This window comes from Oncorhynchus tshawytscha, linkage group LG16, assembly GCF_018296145.1.
Source record: "Oncorhynchus tshawytscha isolate Ot180627B linkage group LG16, Otsh_v2.0, whole genome shotgun sequence".
Lineage (NCBI taxonomy): Eukaryota > Metazoa > Chordata > Actinopteri > Salmoniformes > Salmonidae > Oncorhynchus > Oncorhynchus tshawytscha.
Window position 1 is genome coordinate 6,443,231 of NC_056444.1, and position 25,244 is coordinate 6,468,474.

The window sequence follows — 25,244 nt, forward strand, 5'->3', positions numbered from 1 at the left end:
TGTTATTTCCTATGTCATGTTGTTTCCTATATCATGTCATGTTGTTTCCTATGTCATGTTGTTTCCTATATCATGTCATGTTGTTTCCTATGTCATGTTGTTTCCTATGTCATGTTGTTTCCTATATCATGTTGTTTCCTATATCATGTCATGTTATTTCCTATATCATGTTGTTTCCTATATCATGTTGTTTCCTATATCATGTTGTTTCCTATATCATGTTGTTTCCTATATCATATTGTGTTGTTTCCTATATCATATTGTGTTGTTTCCTATATCATATTGTGTTGTTTCCTATATCATATTGTGTTGTTTCCTATATCATATTGTGTTGTTTCCTATATCATGCTGTTTCCTATATCATATTGTGTTGTTTCCTATATCATATTGTGTTGTTTCCTATATCATATTGTGTTGTTTCCTATATCATATTGTGTTGTTATTCCTATATCATATTGTGTTGTTTCCTATATGGTGTTGTTTCCTTTAACATGTTATTTCCTATATCATATCGTGTTGTTTCCTATATCATATTGTGTTGTTTCCTATATCGTGTTGTTTCCTTTATCATGTTGTTTCCTATATCATGTCATGTTGTTTCCTATATCATGTTGTTTCCTATATCATGTTGTTTCCTATATCATGTTGTTTCCTATATCATGTTGTTTCCTATATCATGTTGTTTCCTGTATCATGTTGTTTCCTATATCATGTCATGTTGTTTCCTATATCATGTCATGTTGGTTCCTATATCATGTCATGTTGTTTCCTATATCATGTTGTTTCCTATGTCATGTTGTTTCCTATATCATGTTGTTTCCTATATCATGTTGTTTCCTATATCATGTTGTTTCCTATATCATATCATGTTGTTTCCTATATCATGTCATGTTGTTTCCTATATCATGTCATGTTGTTTCCTATGTCATGTTGTTTCCTATATCATGTTGTTTCCTATATCATGTCATGTTGTTTCCTATATCATGTCATGTTGTTTCCTATATCATGTTGTTTCCTATATCATGTTGTTTCCTATATCATGTCATGTTGTTTCCTATAGCATGTTGTTTCCTATATCATGTCATGTTGTTTCCTATATCATATCATGTTGGTTCCTATATCATGTTGTTTCCTATATCATGTCATGTTGTTTCCTATATCATGTTGTTTCCTATATCATGTTGTTTCCTATATCATGTTGTTTCCTATATCATATCATGTTGTTTCCTAAATCATGTCATGTTGTTTCCTATATCATGTCATGTTGTTTCCTAAATCATGTCATGTTGTTTCCTATATCATGTTGTTTCCTATATCATGTTGTTTCCTAAATCATGTCATGTTGTTTCCTATATCATGTTGTTTCCTATATCATGTTGTTTCCTATATCATATTGTGTTGTTTACTATATCATATTGTGTTGTTTCCTATATCATATTGTGTTGTTTCCTATATCATGTCATGTTGTTTCCTATATCATGTTGTTTCCTATATCATGTTGTTTCCTATATCATGTTGGTTCCTATATCATGTTGGCTCCTATATCATGTTGGTTCCTATATCATGTTGGTTCCAATATCATGTTGTTTCCTATATCATGTTGTTTCCTATGTCATGTTGTTTCCTATATCATATTGTGTTGTTTCCTATATCATGTTGTTTCCTATATCATGTTGTTTCCTATATCATTTTGTTTCCTATATCATGTCATGTTGTTTCCTATATCATGTCATGTTGTTTCCTATATCATGTTGTTTCCTATATCATGTCATGTTGGTTCCTATATCATGTTGTTTCCTATATCATGTTATTTCCTATATCATGTTGTTTCCTATATCATGTCATGTTGTTTCCTATATCATGTCATGTTGTTTCATATATCATGTCATGTTGTTTCCTACATCATGTTGTTTCCTATATCATGTTGGTTCCTATATCATGTTGTTTCCTATATCATGTCATGTTGTTTCATATATCATGTCATGTTGTTTCCTATATCATCATGTTGTTTCCTATATCATGTTGGTTTCCTATATCATGTTGTTTCTATATATGTCATGTTATTTCCTATATCATGTTGTTTCCTATATCATGTCATGTTGTTTCCTATATCATGTTTCTTGTTGTTTCCTATATCATGTTGTTTCTATATCTATATCATGTCATGTTGTTTCCTATATCATGTTGTTTCCTATATCATGTTGGTTCCTATATCATGTCATGTTGGTTCCTATATCATGTTGTTTCCTATATCATGTTGTTTCCTATATCATGTTGTTTCCTATATCATATCATGTTGTTTCCTATATCATATCATGTTGTTTCCTATATCATGTCATGTTGTTTCCTATATCATGTCATGTTGTTTCCTATATCATGTCATGTTGTTTCCTACATCATGTTGTTTCCTATATCATGTTATTTCCTATATCATGTTGTTTCCTATATCATGTCATGTTGTTTCCTATATCATGTCATGTTGTTTCCTATATCATGTTGTTTCCTATATCATGTTATTTCCTATATCATGTCATGTTGTTTCCTACATCATGTTGTTTCCTATATCATGTTATTTCCTATATCATGTTGTTTCCTATATCATGTCATGTTGTTTCCTATGTCATGTTGTTTCCTATATCATGTTGGTTCCTATACCATGTCATGTTGGTTCCTATATCATGTTGTTTCCTATATCATGTTGTTTCCTATATCATGTCATGTTGTTTCCTATATCATGTTGTTTCCTATATCATGTTGTTTCCTCATGTCATGTTATCATATCATGTTGTTTCCTATATCATGTCATGTTGTTTCCTATCATCATGTTGTTTCCTATATCATGTTGTTTCCTATATCATGTTGTTTCCTATATCATGTCATGTTGGTTTCCTATATCATGTTGTTTCCTATATCATGTTGTTTCCTATATCATGTTGTTTCCTATATCATGTCATGTTGGTTCCTATATCATGTTGTTTCCTATATCATGTTATTTCCTATATCATGTTGTTTCCTATATCATGTCATGTTGTTTCCTATATCATGTCATGTTGTTTCATATATCATGTCATGTTGTTTCCTACATCATGTTGTTTCCTATATCATGTTGGTTCCTATATCATGTTGTTTCCTATGTCATGTTATTTCCTATATCATGTTGTTTCCTATATCATGTCATGTTGTTTCCTATATCATGTCTTGTTGTTTCCTATATCATGTTGTTTCCTATATCATGTCATGTTGTTTCCTATATCATGTTGTTTCCTATATCATGTTGGTTCTTATATCATGTCATGTTGGTTCCTATATCATGTTGTTTCCTATATCATGTTGTTTCCTATATCATGTTGTTTCCTATATCATATCATGTTGTTTCCTATATCATATCATGTTGTTTCCTATATCATGTCATGTTGTTTCCTATATCATGTCATGTTGTTTCCTATATCATGTCATGTTGTTTCCTACATCATGTTGTTTCCTATATCATGTTGTTTCCTATATCATGTCATGTTGTTTCCTATATCATGTCATGTTGTTTCCTATATCATGTTGTTTCCTATATCATGTTGTTTCCTATATCATGTCATGTTGTTTCCTATATCATGTTGTTTCCTATATCATGTTGTTTCCTATATCATGTCATGTTGTTTCCTATATCATGTCATGTTGTTTCCTATATCATGTTGTTTCCTATATCATGTCATGTTGTTTCCTATATCATGTCATGTTGTTTCCTATATCATGTTGTTTCCTATATCATGTCATGTTGTTTCCTATATCATGTTGTTTCCTATATCATGTTGTTTCCTATATCATGTCATGTTGTTTCCTATATCATGTCATGTTGTTTCCTATATCATGTTGTTTCCTATATCATGTTGTTTCCTATATCATGTTGTTTCCTATATCATGTTATTTCCTATATCATGTTGTTTCCTATATCATGTCATGTTGTTTCCTATATCATGTCATGTTGTTTCCTATATCATGTCATGTTGTTTCCTATATCATGTCATGTTGTTTCCTATATCATGTTGTTTCCTATATCATGTTGTTTCCTATATCATGTCATGTTGTTTCCTATATCATGTCATGTTGTTTCCTATATCATGTCATGTTGTTTCCTATATCATGTCATGTTGTTTCCTATATCATGTCATGTTGTTTCCTATATCATGTTGTTTCCTATATCATGTTGTTTCCTATATCATGTCATGTTGTTTCCTATATCATGTCATGTTGTTTCCTATATCATGTTGTTTCCTATATCATGTTGTTTCCTATATCATGTCATGTTGTTTCCTATATCATGTCATGTTGTTTCCTATATCATGTCATGTTGTTTCCTATATCATGTCATGTTGTTTCCTATATCATGTCATGTTGTTTCCTACATCATGTTGTTTCCTATATCATGTTGTTTCCTATATCATGTTGTTTCCTATGTCATGTTATTTCCTATATCATGTTGTTTCCTATATCATGTCATGTTGTTTCCTATATCATGTCATGTTGTTTCCTATATCATGTTGTTTCCTATATCATGTCATGTTGTTTCCTATATCATGTTGTTTCCTATATCATGTCATGTTGTTTCCTATATCATGTTGTTTCCTATATCATGTTATTTCCTATATCATGTTGTTTCCTATATTATATCATGTTGTTTCCTATATCATGTTGTTTCCTATATCATGTCATGTTGTTTCCTACATCATGTTGTTTCCTATATCATGTTGGTTCCTATACCATGTCATGTTGGTTCCTATATCATGTTGTTTCCTATATCATGTCATGTTGTTTCCTATATCATGTCATGTTGTTTCCTATATCATGTCATGTTGTTTCCTATATCATGTCATGTTGTTTCCTATGTCGTGTTGTTTCCTAAATCATGTTGTTTCTAATGTACTGCAGAGTGTAGGGGGCTGGATCAGTGTTAGAGTTGTGATTAATGGGCTGGAGAGTGTAGGGGGCTGGATCAGTGTTAGAGTTGTTTGATTAATGGACTGGAGAGTGTAGGGGCTGGATCAGTGTTAGAGTTGTGATTAATGGGCTGGAGAGTGTAGGGGGCTGGATCAGTGTTAGAGTTGTGATTAATGGACTGGAGAGTGTCATGTTGGGGCTGGATCAGTGTTAGAGTTGTGATTAATGGACTGGAGAGTGTAGGGGCTGGATCAGTGTTAGAGTTGTGATTAATGGACTGGAGAGTGTAGGGGGCTGGATCAGTGTTAGAGTTGTGATTAATGGACTGCAGAGTGTAGGGGGCTGGATCAGTGTTAAAGAGTTGTGATTAATGGACTGTAGAGTGTAGGGGCTGGATCAGTGTTAAGAGGTGTGATTAATGGACTGGAGAGTGTAGGGGGCTGGATCAGTGTTAGAGTTGTGATTAATGGACTGCAGAGTGTAGGGGGCTGGATCAGTGTTAGAGTTGTGATTAATTGACTGCAGAGTGTAGGGGGCTGGATCAGTGTTAGAGTTGTGATTAATGGACTGGAGAGTGTAGGGGGCTGGATCAGTGTTAGAGTTGTGATTAATGGACTGGAGAGTGTAGAGGGCTGCATCATTCAGGACGCAGTTGGTTCCCTGTATTGCAATCCAATCCAAGAAACATCTGATTGAGTTTAACAATGAAAACCAAATGTTTGCACATCAGATATCTTTTGTTGAACCACTGAGAGAAATCTGTTTATCCCCATGAACGTACACCCGGTTACTGCTTTTGATTGAATATTGTCTTACACCAGTCCTGCTAACAGTTAGCACACACACACACGGACACACACACACACGGAGCACACATATATACACAAACACACAGACAGACAGACAGACAGACAGACAGACAGACAGACAGACAGACAGACAGACAGGCATGCGCGTGCGCGCACACACTGAGCACACACACGGAGCACACATATATACACACACACACACACACACACACACACACACACACACGCGGACACACACACACACGGAGCACACACACACACACACACGAGGCACACACACACACACACATACACACACACACACGAAGCACACACACACGGAGCACACACACTCACCACGCGAAGCATAGCGGCAGGATCACATTTTTGTTCCGCTCAAACACTTGTTGATAATTAAGCATCAAGGAATCGGCGTCTACATAAAAAGACTACTTTATCAATAGCATGTGAGTGTCTGTACCCCCGAGAACGTAGCACCATAGCCTATAGCTAGCTCCATCAATGCAGAACCATGACTGTCATGGGTTAGAGTTAGCCTATAGCTAGCTCCATCAATGCAGAACCATGACTGTCATGGTTTAGAGTTAGCCTATAGCTAGCTCCATCAATGCAGAACCATGTCTGTCATGGGTTAGAGTTAGCCTATAGCTAGCTACATCAATGCAGAACCATGCCTGCGGCACAAATTGCATCCTTTTCCCATTATAGTGCACTACTTTTGACCAGGGCACATGGGGGGGGGGTAAAATTAATGCACAATATAGGGGATAGGGAGCCATTTTGGACATATACTGTGGCCTCCCATATCAGGTGGATATCACACGAACCGGCTATTGAACAATAGTCATGTGTCATTCACAGTCAAACTCAACTCTGGACCTCCCACTTCCACTGCTTTGTATTGTTCCCCTCTAATCAGCGACTGATTAAGACCTGGGACACCAGTTATAGGCAATTAATTATCGGGTAGAAGAGGAAGACCAGCAGGCTCTGGACCTCGTAGGGTCTAGCCTATAGCTACATCTGTGGAGTACCAACCCGCAATGAACCCCATAGTTATCAAGCTAACCAGGATGTGTCAGTAGAAGGGGACGCAGGTGGAATGAGGAGAGAGGGGGGAGGCGGCAGGGGAGAGAGGGGGAGGTGGCGGCAGGGGGAGAGGGGGGGAGGAGGCGGCAGGGGGAGAGAGGGGGAGGAGGCGGCAGGGGGAGAGAGGGGGAAGGCGGCAGGGGGGAGAGGGGGAGGGGGCGGCAGGGGGAGAGGGGGGGGCGGCAGGGGGAGAGAGGGGGGAGGTGGCAGGGGGGGAGGGGGAGGCGGGGGGAGGGGGGGAGGCGGCAGGGGGAGAGAGGGGGAGGGGGCGGCAGGGGGAGAGAGGGGGAGGCGGCAGGGGGAGAGAGGGGGAGGAGGGGCAGGGGGAGAGCGGCAGGGGGGGAGGGGGAGGCGGCAGGGGGAGAGGGGGAGGAGGCGGCAGGGGGAGAGAGTGGGGAGGAGGCGGCAGGGGGAGAGAGTGGGGAGGAGGCGGCAGGGGGAGAGAGTGGGGAGGAGGCGGCAGGGGGAGAGAGTGGGGAGGAGGCGGCAGGGGGAGAGGGGGAGGAGGCGGCAGGGGGAGAGGCATCGGGGGAGAGGGGGGCATTGGGGCGAGGAGGCATCGGGGAGAGAGGGCAATTGTAAGTAAAGTGAGCTGGACTGCTTGGTGATGGATAGTGGGAAGAACAGACGGAGGGAAAGGAAAGCAGACACTTACTTGGACAAACATCTGGGACCCAGATTCACATTCCTGATCTCGAACCAGGGCTGTGTCCATCCCGGGACCTAATCAAAATGACAACCACACACAGAAAGAGAAAGAGCAACGCCAAAACACATTTGTCATTCAGCAGATGCACGTATCCAGACAGTAGTGAGTGCACACATTTTCATACTGGTCCCCCCGTGGGAATCGAACCCACAACCCTGGTGTTGCAAGTGCCACGGTCTACAACCTGAGCCTCAAGGGGCCATACTGGAACCTCAACAGTGGAGCAAGAGATACACAGTCAATCTACACCTCACCTGGCACTTGATATACTGTCCCTATGCTATCTGAGTTCAGTGGCTACAAGGTGACACAATCAGGATATGATATAGTGTACGTATGCTCTCTGAGTTCAGTGGCTACAAGGTGACATTATCAGGATATGATATACATTATGATACCTGATATACATTAGGATATGATACAGTGGCTACAAGGTGACACAATCAGGATATGATATAGTGTACGTATGCTCTCTGAGTTCAGTGGCTACAAGGTGACATTATCAGGATATGATATAGTGTACATATGCTCTCTGAGTTCAGTGGCTACAAGGTGACATTATCAGGATATGTGAATTGTTTTACTCACAGGAGACGGGCACAGCTTGTAGGCGATGGGGAAGTCCATGTCCATCTGGCATGTTCACAGCAGTGTGTTCTGGGAAGAGGCGAAGGGGATAAGGGGGTCCTTGAGTGGGGACATGCTGGGGAGAACCATGGTGCTCCTCTGCTGGTCTACTGGCATCCGACAGACTGTCCCCTTGCAGCCTGTAGAGGAAACACAACACAACATTTAGGCATACATACTCAACAACTACAGGCTGAATCACATGTCAAGACAACTCACACGACTCGGCACACTTCACACGTCATCAACACCGAGCTTTTAAACAAAATAGACACACTAAACAAATCGCTAGCTCTGCACCATTGGTAACACACTCAACAACTGCAATGTTACAGACAGAAATACTCCTCAGCACCCCCCCGGTCCCTCCTCAGATGATCCCACAGATGAAGATGCTGGATGTGAAGGTCCTGAGCTGGCATGGTGTCACCTAATCTGTGGTTGTGAGGCCGGTTGGACGTACTGCCAAATTCTCTAAAACGACGTTGGAGGTGGCTTATGGTAGAGCAATTAACATTAAATTCTCTGGCAAACACTCTGGTGGAAATTCCTGCAGTCAGCATGCCAATTGCACGCTCCCTCAAAACTTGAGACATCAGCGGCATTGTGTTGTGTGACAAAACGGCACATTTTAGAGTGGCTTTTTATGGTCCCCAGCACAAGGTGCACCTGTGTAATGATCATGCTGTTTAATCAGCTCCTTGATATGCCACACCTGTCAGGTGGACGGATTATCTTGGTAAAGCAGAAATGCTCACTAACAGGGATGTAAACACATCGGTAAACACATTTTTTTTGAGAAATAAGCTTTTGTGTATATAAAACATTTCTGGGATCTTTTATTTCACACTTTACATGTTGCGTTTATATTTTTGTTCAGTATATATATATACACAGTGCATTTGTAAAGTATTCAGACCCCTTGACTTTTTCCACATTGTTACGTTACAGTCTTATTGTAAAATGTATTAAATATCAAATCAAATCAAATCCAATTTTATTTGTCACATACACATGGTTAGCAGATGTTAATGCGAGTGTAGCGAAATGCTTGTGCTTTTAGTTCCGACAATGCAGTAATAACCAACAAGTAATCTAGCTAACAATTCCAAAACTACTGTCTTATACACAGTGTAAGGGGATAAAGAATATGTACATAAAGATATATGAATGAGTGATGGTACAGAGCGGCATAGGCAAGATACAGTAGATGTTATTGAGTGCAGTATATACATATGAGATGAGTATGTAAACAAAGTGGCATAGTTAAAGTGGCTAGTGATACATGTATTACATAAGGATGCAGTAGATGATATAGAGTACAGTATATACGTATACATATGAGATGAATAATGTAGGGTATGTAAACATTATATTAGGTAGCATTGTCTAAAGTGGCTAGTGATATATTTTACATCATTTCCCATCAATTCCCATTATTAAAGTGGCTGGAGTTGAGTCAGTGTGTTGGCAGCAGCCACTCAATGTTAGTGGTGGCTGTTTAACAGTCTGATGGCCTTGAGATAGAAGCTGTTTTTCAGTCTCTCGGTCCCAGCTTTGATACACCTGTACTGACCTCGCCTTCTGGATGATAGCGGGGTGAACAGGCAGTGGCTTGGGTGGTTGTTGTCCTTGATGATCTTTATGGCCTTCCTGTGACATCGGGTGGTGTAGGTGTCCTGGAGGGCAGGTAGTTTTCCCCCTCGGTGATGCGTTGTGCAGACCTCACTACCCTCTGGAGAGCCTTACGGTTGTGGGCGGAGCAGTTGCCGTACCAGGCGGTGATACAGCCCGCCAGGATGCTCTCAATTGTGCATCTGTAGAAGTTTGTGAGTGCTTTTGGTGACAAGCCGAATTTCTTCAGCCTCCTGAGGTTGAAGAGGCGCTGCTGCGCCTTCTTCACGATGCTGTCTGTGTGGGTGGACCAATTCAGTTTGTTTGTGATGTGTATGCCGAGGAACTTAAAACTTGCTACCCTATCCACTACTGTTCCATCGATGTGGATAGGGGGGTGTTCCCTCTGCTGTTTCCTGAAGTCCACAATCATCTCCTTAGTTTTGTTGACGTTGAGTGTGAGGTTATTTTCCTGACACCACACTCCGAGGGCCCTCACCTCCTCCCTGTAGGCCGTCTCGTCGTTGTTGGTAATCAAGCCTACCACTGTTGTGTCGTCCGCAAACTTGATGATTGAGTTGGAGGCGTGCGTGGCCACGCAGTCGTGGGTGAACAGGGAGTACAGGAGAGGCTCAGAACGCACCCTTGTGGGGCCCCAGTGTTGAGGATCAGCGGGGTGGAGATGTTGTTGCCTACCCTCACCACCTGGGGGTGGCCCGTCAGGAAGTCCAGTACCCAGTTGCACAGGGCGGGGTCGAGACCCAGGGTCTCGAGCTTGATGACGAGCTTGGAGGGCACTATGGTGTTAAATGCCGAGCTGTAGTCGATGAACAGCATTCTCACATAGGTATTCCTCTTGTCCAGATGGGTTAGGGCAGTGTGCAGTGTGGTTGAGATTGCATCGTCTGTGGACCTATTTGGGCGGTAAGCAAATTGGAGTGGGTCTAGGGTGTCAGGTAGGGTGGAGGTGATATGGTCCTTGACTAGTCTCTCAAAGCACTTCATGATGACGGAAGTGAGTGCCACGGGCGGTAGTCGTTTAGCTCAGTTACCTTAGCTTTCTTGGGAACAGGAACAATGGTGGCCCTCTTGAAGCATGTGGGAACAACAGACTGGGATAGGGATTGATTGAATATGTCCGTAAACACACCAGCCAGCTGGTCTGCGCATGCTCTGAGGGCGCGGCTGGGGATGACGTCTGGGCCTGCAGCCTTGCGAGGGTTGACACATTTAAATGTTTTCCTCACGTCGGCTGCAGTGAAGGAGAGTCCGCATGTTTTAGTTGCGGGCCTGTCAGTGGCACTGTATTGTCCTCAAAGCGGGCAAAAAAAGTTATTTAGTCTGCCTGGGAGCAAGACATCCTGGTCCGTGATGGGGCTGGTTTTCTTTTTGTAATCCGTGATTGACTGTAGACCCTGCCACATACAGTGCCTTGCGAAAGTATTCGGCCCCCTTGAACTTTGCGACCTTTTGCCACATTTCAGGCTTCAAACATAAAGATATAAAACTGTATTTTTTTGTGAAGAATCAACAACAAGTGGGACACAATCATGAAGTGGAACGACATTTATTGGATATTTCAAACTTTTTTAACAAATCAAAAACTGAAAAATTGGGCGTGCAAAATTATTATTATTCATGATTGTGTCCCACTTGTTGATTCTTCACAAAAAAATACAGTTTTATATCTTTATGTTTGAAGCCTGAAATGTGGCAAAAGGTCGCAAAGTTCAAGGGGGCCGAATACTTTCGCAAGGCACTGTACCTCTTGTGTCTGATCCGTTGAATTGAGATTCTACTTTGTCTCTATACTGACGCTTAGCTTGTTTGATTGCCTTGCGGAGGGAATAGTTACACTGTTTGTATTCCGTCATGTTTCCGGTCACCTTGCCCTGATTAAAAGCAGTGGTTCGCGCTTTCAGTTTCAACAGTTTCACACGTTCTAATGAACTGCTCACCGAATCAGCGTATTCGTATGTTGTTGTCTGACGCAATACGAAACATATCCCAGTCCACGTGATGGAAGCAGTCTTGGAGTGTGGAATCAGATTGGTCGGACCAGCGTTGAACAGACCTCAGCGTGGGAGCTTCTTTTTTAGTTTCTGTCTGTAGGCAGGAATCAACAAAATGGAGTCGTGGTCAGCTTTCCCGAAAGGAGAGCGGGGCAGGGCCTTATATGCGTCGCGGAAGTTGGAATAGCAATGATCCAAGGTTTTTCCAGCCCTGTCGATATGCTGTCGATATGCAATCGATATGCTGATAAAATTTAGGGAGTCTTGTTTTCAGATTAGCCTTGTTAAAGTCCCCAGCTACAATGAATGCAGCCTCCGGATATATGGATTCCAGTTTGCAAAGAGTCAAATAAAGTTCATTCAGAGCCATCGATGTGTCTGCTTGGGGGGGAATATATACGGCTGTGATTATAATCGAAGAGAATTCCCTTGGTAGATAATGCGGTCGACATTTCATTGTGAGGAATTCTAAATCAGGTGAACAGAAGGACTTGAGTTCCTGTATGTTGTTGTGGCCACACCACGTCGCGTTAACCATGAAGCATACGCCCCCACCCCTCTTCTTACCAGAAAGATGTTTGTTTCTGTCGGCGCGATGCGTGGAGAAACCAGCTGGCTGCACCGTCTCCAACAGCGTCTCTCCAGTGAGCCATGTTTCCGTGAAGCAAAGAACGTTACAGTCTCTGATGTCCCTCTGGAATGCTACCCTTGCTCGGATTTCAACATCCTTGTTGTCAAGAGACTGGACATTAGTTGTGAGCTCAGCTGTGAGTCATTCTGGGTAATTCGTTGTTTCCCTGATCAAATCTACACACAATACCCCATAATGACAAAGCAAAAACTGTTTTTTAGACAACAAAAAAATTAAATATCACATTTACATAAGTATTCAGACCCTTTACTCAGGACTTTGTTGAAGCACCTTTGGCAGCGATTACATCCTCGAGTCTTCTTGGGTATGCCGCTACAAGCTTGAGACACCTGTATTTGGGGAGTTTCTCCCATTCTACTCTACAGATCCTCTCAAGCTCTGTCAGGTTGGATGGGGAGCGTTGCTGCAGAGCTATTTTCAGGTCTCTCTAGAATTATTAGATTGGGTTCAAGTCCGGGCTTTGGCTGGGCCACTCACGGACATTCAGAGACTTGCCCCAACCCACTCCTGCGTTGTCTTGGCTGTGTGCTTAGGGTCATTGTCCTGTTGGAAGGTGAACCTTCACCCCAGTCTGAGGTCCTGAGCATTCTGGAGCAGTTTTTCAAGGATCTCTCTATACTTTGCTCCGTTCATCTTTCCCTTGATCCTGACTAGTCTCCCAGTCCCTGCCGCTGTCAAACATCCCCACAGCATGATGCTGCTACCACCATGCTTCACCGTAGGGATGGTGCCAGGTTTCCTCCAGACATGATGCTGCTACCACCATGCTTCACCGTAGGGATGGTGCCAGGTTTCCTCCAGACATGATGCTGCTACCACCATGCTTCACCGTAGGGATGGTGGCAGGTTTCCTCCAGACCGTAGGGATGGTGGCAGGTTTCCTCCAGACGTGATGCTGCCACCACCACCACCATGCTTCACCGTAGGGATGGTGGCCAGGTTTCCTCCAGACATGATGCTGCCACCACCATGCTTCACCGTAGGGATGGTACCAGGTTTCCTCCAGACGTGACTTTCAGGCCAAAGAGTTCAATCTTGCTTTCATCAGACCAGATCATTTTGTTTCTCTTAAGTTTTTCTTAAGGTCTGAGAGACCTTAAGGTCCCTTTTGGTAAACTCCAAGCAGGCTGTTATGTGCCTTTTACTGAGGAGTGGCTTCCATCGGGCCACTCTACCATAAAGGCCTGATTGGTGGACTGCGGCAGAGATGGTTGTCCTTCTGGAAGGTTCTCTCATCTCCACAGAGAAACTCTAGTTCTTGGTCCTTCTCCCCCAATTTTGTATTTTATTTTTTTATTTAACCTTTATGTAACTAGGCAAGTCAGTTAAGAACAAATTCTTATTTACAATGAAGGCCGGCCCCTTGTTCAGAAAAAAGTTTTAAAAAGTAGTCATACGCCTTGACTTACTCCAAAATGTGTTGGTTTACAGCCTGAATTCAAAATGGAATTTTTTTAAATTCTCACCCATCTCCACACAATACTGCATCATGATATAGTGAAACCCTGTGTTTAGATAATCACAGCCCTGAGTAAATACTTTGTAGAAGCACCTTTGGCAGCGATTACAGCTGTGAGTCATTCTGGGTAAGTCTCTAAGGAACTTTCCACACCTGGATTCTGCCCCATATTCTTGAAAAAAGAGTATTATAAACTCTGTCAAATTGGTTGCTGATCCTAGACAACCATTTTCAGGTCTTGCCATAGATTTCCATGTAGATTTAAGACAAAACTGTAACTCAGCCACTCAGGAACATTCACTGTGTTCTTGGTAAGCAACTCCAGTAGTAGATTTGGCCTTGTGTTTTAGGTTATTGTCCCGCTGAAAGGTGAATTCATCTCCCAGTGTCTGATAGACAGCAGACTGAACCAGGATTAAACTTTGTGACTGTTTTTAAAGTCACCATTGTCCTCATGGTGAAAGCAGTAATCCGCTTTCCTGAGCGGTGTCCTTCCTCAGCGACAAATGGTTTAGGAAGGACAACGGTGTCTCTGCTGTGACTGGATCTATTGATACAAAAAAGTATAATTAATAACTCCCCCTCAAATGGATATTTAATGTCTGCTTTTATTTTTTATATTTTTTACATATCTACCAATAGGTGCCCTTCTTTGCATTGGAGAACCTCCCTGGTCTTTGTGGTTGAATCTGTGTTTCACTGTTTGACTGAGGGACCTTCCAGATAATTGTATGTGTGGGGTACAGAGATGAGGTAGCAATACAAACATCATGTTAAACACTATTATTGCACACAGAGTGAGTCCATGCAATTTCCAATGTGACTTGTTAAGCACATGTTTACACCTTAAAACTTACTCCTGGCAGTATTTAAGAGGACAGCACCGGTGTCCAGGCTAAATGACTAATCTGTCCCTCATACCATCATGGCCACCTAATCATCCCCAGCTTCCAATTGGCTCATCCCCCCCCTCTTTCCTCTCCCCTGTAACTATTTCCCAGGTCGTTGCTGTAAATGAGAATGTGTTCCCAGTCAACTTACCTGGTAAAATAATGTCAGCCTTTAAGTACCTCTCTATTCACGCCCCTGTCTCTATGTATCTTCATACCTCCTGATAAAGAACAGAATATCATATCTTAAGTGCATACCAAAATGTGTTTGTTTTCAAAAGACCGCCCTGAACTGATCTTATCACTTATCTTGTATATCATTTTCTCTTCAGACGCTTTTCCTGTAGTTCCACCCTCCCTCCCTCCAATGTTAAGCTCATGTTTCTGGGTGTTGGGCACGATAGGGGCATGACTCTACCTGCTGCCAGGGTGAGATAACAGTATCAGACCGGTCAGATGCCAAGCGTACCTCCATCCACTCCTCTCTCCCTCACTGTCTGGGCTTTCTTCTCTTTCTCTTTTCATTCATTCATTCATTCCTTATCAGTTTGGTAATGAGCATGAGATGGGTATTAAGATGGGCAGATGGGGTTGTGAGGGTTTGTTAACTGTCTGAACGTTGAAGTTCAATAGTTTATATCTGTTTATATCAGCAGTGAGCCGGCTCCTGGATCAGACTGGGTTCAAGTCCGGTCTCTGGCTGGGCAACGCAAGGACATTCAGAGACTTGTCCCGAACCTGATTTGTTTCTCAAAATGGAACCCTGTTCCCTTGATAGTGTCCCGGCTGTAATCAAAGTAGTGCACTATGCAGGGGAACAGGGCGCCATTTGTGATGCATCCACTGATGTTGTATCATATTTCAAACTAGCTTTGGCGCTGTGCAGTATCTCTCCTCAGTGAAATGTCAGACATCTGCTTTCTCCCCCGTCTGTCTGTTTATTTAACAAGGCAAGTCAGTTTTAAAGAACAAATTCTTATTTACAATGACGGCCTAGGAACAGTGGATTAACTGCCTTGTTCAGCGGGCAGAACAACAGATTTTTTTTTACCTCGTCAGCTCGGGGATTCTATGGGACTCCCAATCCCGGGCCGGTTGTGATACAGCCTGGAATCGAACCAGGGTCTGTAGGGATGCCTCTAGCACTGAGATGCAGTGCCTTAGACCACTGCGCCACTCGGGAGCCCGTTCTGTTCTGTTCTGGGCAAATTTCTGCTCGGTCCTCTTTAACCTGACCATTAGACCCTCTAGAGGTCTATGGACTGAATATCTGTCTGTTTTAGATGTGGAGGGGAGGGCCCTAAACACATCACTGGCCTGGAAATGCCTTCGACAGATGACACAGACCACAGACTGCTCCTTTCTGGACACACGTGACCCTAATATCAGAGGTTATTTAAAGTGAAATTACTTTTTTTAACTTATTTCACATTTTATTATGTTACATTCTCGATTCAAAATAAATACAAATCTCACCCATCTACACACAATACCACATGACGTCAAAGTAAAGTCATAACGAAAAAAGTAACGACAAAGTGAAGATATGTTTTTAGAAAATTTCATCAAATGTATTTAAAATAAAATACAGCAATATCTAATTTATGTAAGTGTTCACCCCCCCCCCCATGTGTGTTGATATTCTGTTCCTCCCCCTGACAATCTGACATCTTTGAGATGATCAAAGTCCACCTGTGGCCAATTCAATTGTTTGGACATAATTTAGAAAGAAACACACCAGTCTACAGTATATAAAAGGCCCCACTGTTGACAGAGCAGGAACTATACCATGAAGTCCAAAGAACTGTCCGTAGATCTCTGAGATTGTGATGAGGCATCTAGGGAAGGGTATAAAACCATTTCTAGAGTGATGAAAGTTTCCAAGAGCACGGCGGTCTACATAATTTGGAAATTGTTAAAATATGGAACTACCCCGACTCTGCCTAGAGGTGGCCGTCCGGCCAAACTGAGCAACCGGGCAGGAAGGACCTTCGATGAGGGAGGTGACCAAGAACCCAATGACCACTCTGACAGAACTACAGAGTTCCTGGGCTGAAATGGGAGAACCTGCCAGAAGGACAACAGTCTCTATAGCACTTCACCAATCTGAGATGTATGGAAGAGTGGCCAGACAGAAGACGCTCCTGAGAAAAAAGAGACATGACAGCCCGACAAGTAGTGTGTAAGAGAAAACATGTAAAAACATGTAAAAGACTCTGAGAGCATCAGAATTCAAAGTGTCTGGAAAAAAACTGGGCACAGCGCAACACCTATCTAACACCAGCCCTACCGTAAAGCATGGTGTCAGCATCATGCTATGGGGATAATTTTCAGCAGCAGGGACTGGGAGACTAATAAGGATAGAGGGGGAACAATGAATGGAGACAGATACAGGAGAATCCTAGATGAGAACCTGCTTCAGAGTGCAGATGACCTTAGACTGGGGGGTGAAGATTTTACATTCCTACAGGACAATGACCCCAAGCATTCAGCCAAAGCAACGCTGGAATGGCTTCAGAACAAGAATGTGAAAGTCCTTGAGTGGCCCAGCCAAAGTCCAGACCTGAATCACATTGAAAATCTGTGGAAAGACTTGAAGATTGCTGTTCACCGCCGCCGTCTGCACAACGCATCACCGGGGGGAAACCACCTGCCCTCCAGGACACCTACAGCACCCGATGTCACAGGAAGGCCAAAAAGATCATCAAGGACAACAACCACCCGAGCCACTGCCTGTTCACCCCGCTGTCATCCAGAAGGCGAGGTCAGTACAGGTGCATCAAAGCTGGGACCGAGAGACTAAAAAACAGCTTCTATCTCAAGGCCATCAGACTGTTAAACAGCCACCACTAACATTGAGTGGCTGCTGCCAACACACTGACTCAACTCCAGCCACTTTAATAATGGGAATTGATGGGAAATGATGTAAATATATCACTAGCCACTTTAAACAATGCTACCTTATATAATGTTACTTACCCTACATTATTCATCTCATATGTATACGTATATACTGTACTCTATATCATCGACTGCATCCTTATGTAATACATGTATCACTAGCCACTTTAACTATGCCACTTTGTTTACATACTCATCTCATATGTATATACTGTACTCGATATCATCTACTGTATCTTGCCTATGCTGCTCTGTACCCTCACTCATTCATATATCCTTATGTACATATTCTTTATCCCCTTACACTGTGTATAAGACAGTAGTTTTGGAATTGTTAGTTAGATTACTTGTTGGTTATTACTGCATTGTCGGAACTAGAAGCACAAGCATTTCGCTACGCTCGCATTAACATCTGCTAACCATGTGTATGTGACAAATAAAATTTGATTTGATTTGAACCCATATTTATGCTTATTTATTTTATCTTGTAAATATAAATATACTTAAATACATGGACATAATAAATGTATCACTAGTCACTTTAAATAACGCCACTTTAATAATGTTTACATACCCTACATTACCCAGCTCATATGTATATACTGTATTTTATACCATCTACTGCATCTTGCAGTAGATCGGCCATCGCTCATCCATATATCTTTATGTACATATTCTTATTCATCCCTTTACATTTGTGTGTATTAGGTAGTTGTTGTGAATATGTTAGATTACTTGTTAGATATTACTGCACTGTCAGAACGAGAAGCACAAGCATTTCGCTACGCTGTGTGGGTGGACCAATTCAGTATGTGACCAATAACATCTGCTAACCATGTGTATGTGACCAATAACATCTGCTAACCATGTGTATGTGACCAATAACATCTGCTAACCATGTGTATGTGACCAATAACATCTGCTAACCATGTGTATGTGACCAATAACATCTGCTAACCATGTGTATGTGACCAATAACATCTGCTAACCATGTGTATGTGACCAATAACATCTGCTAACCATGTGTATGTGACCAATAACATCTGCTAACCATGTGTATGTGACCAATAACATCTGCTAACCATGTGTATGTGACCAATAACATCTGGGTTGGCGCCCCAACCCTTGGGTTGTGCCGTGGCGGAGATCTTTGTGGGCTATACTCAGCCTTGTCTCAGGATGGTAAGTTGGTGGTTGAAGATATCCCTCTAGTGGTGTGGGGGCTGTGCTTTGGCAAAGTGGGTGGGGTTATATCCTTCCTGTTTGGCCCTGTCCGGGGGTGTCCTCGGATGGGGCCACAGTGTCTCCTGACCCCTCCTGTCTTGTATTTATCTCAGGAGGGGGCTGGGGTCAGTTTGTTATATCTAGTACTTCTCCTGTCCGTGTGAATTTAAGTATGCTCTCTCTAATTCTCTCTTTCTCTCTTTCTTTCTCTCTCTCGGAGAACCTGAGCCCTAGGACCATGCCTCAGGACTACCTGACAGGATGACTCCTTGCTGTCCCCAGTCCACCTGGCCGTGCTGCTGCTCCAGTTTCAACTGTTCTGCCTTATTATTATTGGACCATGCTGGTCATTTATGAACATTTGAACATCTTGGCCATGTTCTGTTATAATCTCCACCCGGCACAGCCAGAAGAGGACTGGCCACCCCACATAGCCTGGTTCCTCTCTAGGTTTCTTCCTAGGTTTTGGCCTTTCTAGGGAGTTTTTCCTAGCCACCGTGCTTCTACACCTGCATTGCTTGCTGTTTGGGGTTTTAGGCTGGGTTTCTGTACAGCACTTTGAGATATCAGTTGATGTACGAAGGGCTATATAAATATATTTGATTTGATGATTTGATCTGCTAACCATGTGTATGTGACCATTAACATCTGCTAACCATGTGACCATTAACATCTGCTAACCATGTGTATGTGACCATTAACATCTGCTAACCATGTGTATGTGACCAATAACATCTGCTAACCATGTGTATGTGACCAATCACATCTGCTAACCCTGTGTATGTGACCAATCACATCTGCTAACCATGTGCATGTGACCAATAACATCTGCTAACCATGTGACCAATAAAATGGGATTTGATTAGAATACTTTTGCAAAAAAATCTAAAAACACATTTTCACTCTGTCATTATGGGGTATTGTGATGTCATTATGGGGTATTGTGATGTCATTATGGGGTATTGTGATGTCATTATGGGGTATTGTGATGTCATTATGGGGTATTGTGATGTCATTATGGGGTATTGTGTGTAGATGGGTAAGACTTAATGTGGAGTCAAGAGGAATGAATCCTTTCTGAATGAAGTGTAAATAAACAGGGAAAGAGAAAGAGAGACTGGTATGAGGAGTGTTCAGCAGACATGCCTGTGAACAGAAGGCTATAAAGCCAGGGGTCACAGGTCAAAAAGGAAGCAGATGGAGTGACATGGAGAGAAGGAGAAGAGGGGTTGGCTATCACTTCCAAACAAAAAGGTTTACAGTGAAATCTATCTGTACCTCTTAATAAAAACCTCTCCATCCTACTAATAAACCTGCTTCCCTGAAGTCTAGCGCATGTGGGGAAGTTTGACTTGAAGAGACGTAGAGTATGTCTACTGGTCTAATATAGAGACAGGGAATTAGAATGTGGCCAAACACTGACTAACATAGAAGTTGATGATATCATTCAGAGGTGAACTAGTGTCTCTTTCTCACAGGAACATCCGTGCAGAGGAAGCCTATGGACACTGCAGTAAGTCAGACAAACATTCATCATATACCCCTCCTCCAAGATAAATACTGAGGAACCATACCCCTCTCCTCTCAGATAAATACTGAGACCATACCCCTCTCCTCTCAGATAAATACCCATACCCCTCTCCTCTCAGATAAATACTGAGGGACCATACCCCCTCTCCTCTCAGATAAATACTGAGACCATACCCCTCTCCTCTCAGATAAATACTGAGACCATACCCCTCTCCTCTCAGATAAATACTGAGGGACCATACCATGAGACCCCCTCTCCTCTCAGATAAATACTGAGACCATACCCCTCTCCTCTCAGATAAATACTGAGGGACCATACCCCTCTCCTCTCAGATAAATACTGAGACCATACCCCTCTCCTCTCAGATAAATACTGAGACCATACCCCTCTCCTCTCAGATAAATACTGAGACCATACCCCTCTCCTCTCAGATAAATAAATACCCCTCTCCTCTGATAAATACTGGGACCATACCCCTCTCCTCTCAGATAAATACTGAGACCATACCCCTCTCCTCTCAGATAAATACTGAGACCATATCCCTCTCCTCTCAGATAAATACATGCTGAATAGACAGTAGAGCAGTGTTTGACCTGTCCCCTCTGTGTAAAATGGAGCTACCAAGTTATAGAGCAGACAGACAGACAAACGGAAAACAGACAAAGAGCCAGCCATCAAAACAGACAGTCAGTCAAACAGTCAGTCAGACAGACAAACAGACAGATGGTCAGACAGACGGACAGGTAAGGGCCAGGTTGTCAGGGTAAAGGACAGGTCAGGGCCAGTTTGTCAGGGTAAAGGACAGGAAAGGGACAGGTTGTCAGGGTAAAGGACAGGTAATGGCCAGGTTATCAGGGTAAAGGACATGTAAGGGTCAGGGTAAAGGACAGGTAAGGGCCAGGTTGTCAGGGTAAAGGACAGGTAAGGGCCAGGTTGTCAGGTTGTAAAGGACAGGTAAGTCAGGTAAAGGACAGGGCCAGGTTGTCAGGGTAAAAGGACAGCTAAGGGTGGTCAGGGTAAAGGACAGGTAAAGGTGGTCAGGGTGGGGGTGAGGTGGCCAGTGTAAAGGACAGGTAAGGGTGAGTTGGTCAGGGTAAAGGACAGGTAAGGGTGAGTTGGTCAGGGTAAAGGACAGGTAAAGGTGAGTTGGTCAGGGTAAAGGACAGGTAAGGGTGAGTTGGTCAGGGTAAAGGACAGGTAAGGGTGAGTTGGTCAGGGTAAAGGACAGGTAAAGGTGAGTTGGTCAGGGTAAAGGACAGGTAAAGGTGAGTTGGTCAGGGAAAAGGACAGGTAAGAGCCAGGTAATCCCAGTAAATTACAGGTAAGGGCCAGGTGGACATGGTAAAGCATAGGTAAGGACCAGGTAGTCAGAGAATAGGACAGGTAAAGGCCAGGTAGTCAGGGTAATGGACAGGTTGGGGCCAGGTATTCAGAGTAAATAGTAAAGGACAGGTTAGGGACAGGTATTCAGGGTAATGGACAGGTTAGGGCCAGGTATGCAGAGTAAAGAGTAAAGGACAAGGGCCAGGTATTCAGTAAAGGACAGGTTAGGGCCAGGTATTCAGAGTAAAGAGTAAAGGACAGGTTAGGGCCAGGTATTCAGGGTAATGGACAGGTTAGGGCCAGGTATTCAGGTAAAGAGTAAAGGACAGGTTAGGGCCAGGTATTCAGAGTAAATAGTAAAGGACAGGTTAGGGCCAGGTATTCAGAGTAAATAGGTAAGGACAGGTAAAGGACAGGTTAGGGCCAGGTATTCAGAGTAAATTAAAGGACAGGTTAGGGTAAAGGGTAAGTAAAGGACAGGTTAGGGCCAGATATTCAGAGTAAAGAGTAAAGGACAGGTTAGGGCCAGGTATTCAGGGTAATGGACAGGTTAGGGCCAGGTATTCCGGGTAATGGACAGGTTAGGGCCAGGTATTCAGAGTAAAGAGTAAAGGACAGGTTAGGGCCAGGTATTCAGAGTAAAGGTTATGTATTCATGGACAGGTTAGGGCCAGGTATTCAGAGTAAAGAGTAAAGGACAGGTTAGGGCCAGGTATTCAGGGTAATGGACAGGTTAGGGCCAGGTATTCATGGTAATGGACAGGTTAGGGCCAGGTATTCAGAGTAAAGAGTAAAGGACAGGTTAGGGCCAGGTATTCAGAGTAAAGGACAGGTTGGGGCCAGGTATTCAGAGTAAAGAGTAAAGAACATGTAAATATTTACCTTGCACACCTAGAGCAGATGTTGAGTGTAACCTTGGCCTGGGGTTCTGGGCAGTAGGAGCTACGACCCTGGCTGAACTTACTGCCTGACGGAGCCAGCCCTGTTACCCCCTCCATACGCAGGTCATCTAGGTCCTCTGGAAAGGGAGAAGGAGAGGGAGTAAGTGGAGGAGAGTGGAAGAGAGAGAGGAGGAGACAGAGAAGGGGACAGAAGGGGAGACGTAGGAAGAGAGTGGACGAGAAAGAGGAGGAGAGAGGAAGTGACAGAGGAGGAGAAAGAGGAGGAGAATGAAGGAGGAGAGAGGAGGAGACAGAGGAGGAGAGTGGAGGAGGAGAGAGGAAGTGACAGAGGAGGAGACAGAGGAGGAAAGTGAAGGAGGAGAGAGGAAGTGACAGAGGAGGAGGCTGGAGGACACAGAGGAGGAGACAGAGGGGGAGACAGAGAAGGAAGAGGAAGAGAGGGAGAGAGAGAGATTGGGCACAGAGGCATATGGTTTCAAGGGGCCTCCAGGGGCTAAGACAGAGAAACTCAATGAACCCGGAAAGTTAGATTGGCAAACAGTATGTGTTTCTGTACCCTACAGTGTGTCTGTGTGCCCACAGGGCCAGGGTGTATGTGTCTGTGTGCCCACAGTGCCAGGGCGTATGTGTCTGTGTGCCCACAGTGCCAGGGCGTATGTGTCTGTGTGCTCACAGTGCCAGGGTGTATGTGTCTGTGTGCCCACAGTGCCAGGGTGTATGTGTCTGTGTGCCCACAGTGCCAGGGCATATGTGTCTGTGTGCCCACAGTGCCAGGGCGTATGTGTCTGTGTGCCCACAGTGCCAGGGCGTATGTGTCTGTGTGCCCACAGTGCCAGGGCGTATGTGTCTGTGTGCCCACAGTGCCAGGGCGTATGTGTCTGTGTGCCCACAGTGCCAGGGTGTATGTGTCTGTGTGCCCACAGTGCCAGGGTGTATGTGTCTGTGTGCCCACAGTGCCAGGGCATATGTGTCTGTGTGCCCACAGTGCCAGGGCGTATGTGTCTGTGTGCCCACAGTGCCAGGGCGTATGTGTCTGTGTGTGCCCACAGTGCCAGGGTGTATGTTTCTGTGTGCCCACAGTGCCAGGGCGTATGTGTCTGTGTGCTCACAGTGCCAGGGTGTATGTGTCTGTGTGCCCACAGTGCCAGAGTGTATGTGTCTGTATGCCCACAGTGCCAGGGCGTATGTGTCTGTGTGCCCACAGTGCCAGGGTGTATGTGTCTGTATGCCCACAGTGCCAGGGCGTATGTGTCTGTGTATGTACCCTACAGTGTGTTACTGTACATTACAGTAATGACCTTCATGTCTTAAAGTAATGATAGAGTGTCATTTCTCTTTGCTTATTTGAGCTGTTCTTGCCATAATATGGACTTGGTCTTTTATCAAATAGGGCTCTCTTCTGTGTATCACCACTACCTTGTCACAACACAACTGATTGGCTCAAATGCATTAAGAAGGAAAGAAATTCCACAAATTAACTTTTTTAACAAGGCACACCTGTTAATTGAAATGCATGGTATGCCCTACTGAAAACACCATGGAAACAGGAGAATTCAAACAAGACAGTGGCTGCTATTCCATCACTGGCCACTAGAGGTCATAGTAACCTCATACACACAAGTTTTAAAGTTTATTCGCAACGTGCACAGGATACAACTGGTGTTAAGCAGTACAGTGAAGTTCAGAGCTTGAGAGCTTTTTGGTAACAATGAAGTGATAATAATAATAATATTATTATAGTACTAATAACAATAATAATAACAATAGTAATAATAATAATAATAATATAATAGAAATAATAATAATAATAATATTATAGTAATAATAACAATAATAATAATAATAATAGTAATAATAATAATAATAATATTATAGTAAGAATAATAATAATAATAATAACAATAGTAATAATAATAATAATAATATTATAGTAATAATGATAATAATATAGTGATAATAATAATAATAATATAGTGATAATAATAATAATAATATAGTGATTATAATAAAAATAATAATAATTGTATAGTAATAATAATAATAATAATAAAGTAATAATAATAGTAATAACAATAATCAAATCAAATCAAATATATTTATATAGCCCTTCGTACATCAACTGATATCTCAAAGTGCTGTACAGAAACCCAGCCTAAAACCCCAAACAGCAAGCAATGCAGGTGTAGAAGCACGGTGGCTAGGAAAAACTCCCTAGAAAGGCCAAAACCTAGGAAGAAACCTAGAGAGGAACCAGGCTATGTGGGGTGGCCAGTCCTCTTCTGGCTGTGCCGGGTGGAGATTATAACAGAACATGGCCAAGATGTTCAAATGTTCATAAATGACCAGCATGGTCGTATAATAATAAGGCAAAACAGTTGAAACTGGAGCAGCAGCACGGTCAGATGGACTGGGGACAGCAAGGAGTTAGGTAGTAATGGGGCAAGGTCCTAGGGCTCAGGTCCTCCGAGAGAGAGAAAAAAAGAGAGAATTAGAGAGAGCATATGTGGGGTGGCCAGTCCTCTTCTGGCTGTGCCGGGTGGAGATTATAACAGAACATGGCCAAGATGTTCAAA

At 42.9% G+C, this 25,244-nt stretch overlaps 1 protein-coding gene across 1 annotated transcript in view; it reads right to left on the bottom strand.

The window, feature by feature from the left end:
* LOC112242105 (uncharacterized protein C8orf34 homolog) overlaps nt 1-25,244 on the bottom strand; it is a 163,851-nt gene that overhangs the window by 52,643 nt on the left and 85,964 nt on the right. Inside the window, exons 8-10 of the mRNA XM_042298624.1 lie at nt 22,652-22,787; nt 8,125-8,303; nt 7,483-7,550 (exon numbers count right to left, since the gene is read on the bottom strand). Coding sequence (XP_042154558.1) covers nt 7,483-7,550; nt 8,125-8,303; nt 22,652-22,787 — 383 coding nt within the window. The remainder of the gene's footprint in view (nt 1-7,482; nt 7,551-8,124; nt 8,304-22,651; nt 22,788-25,244) is intronic.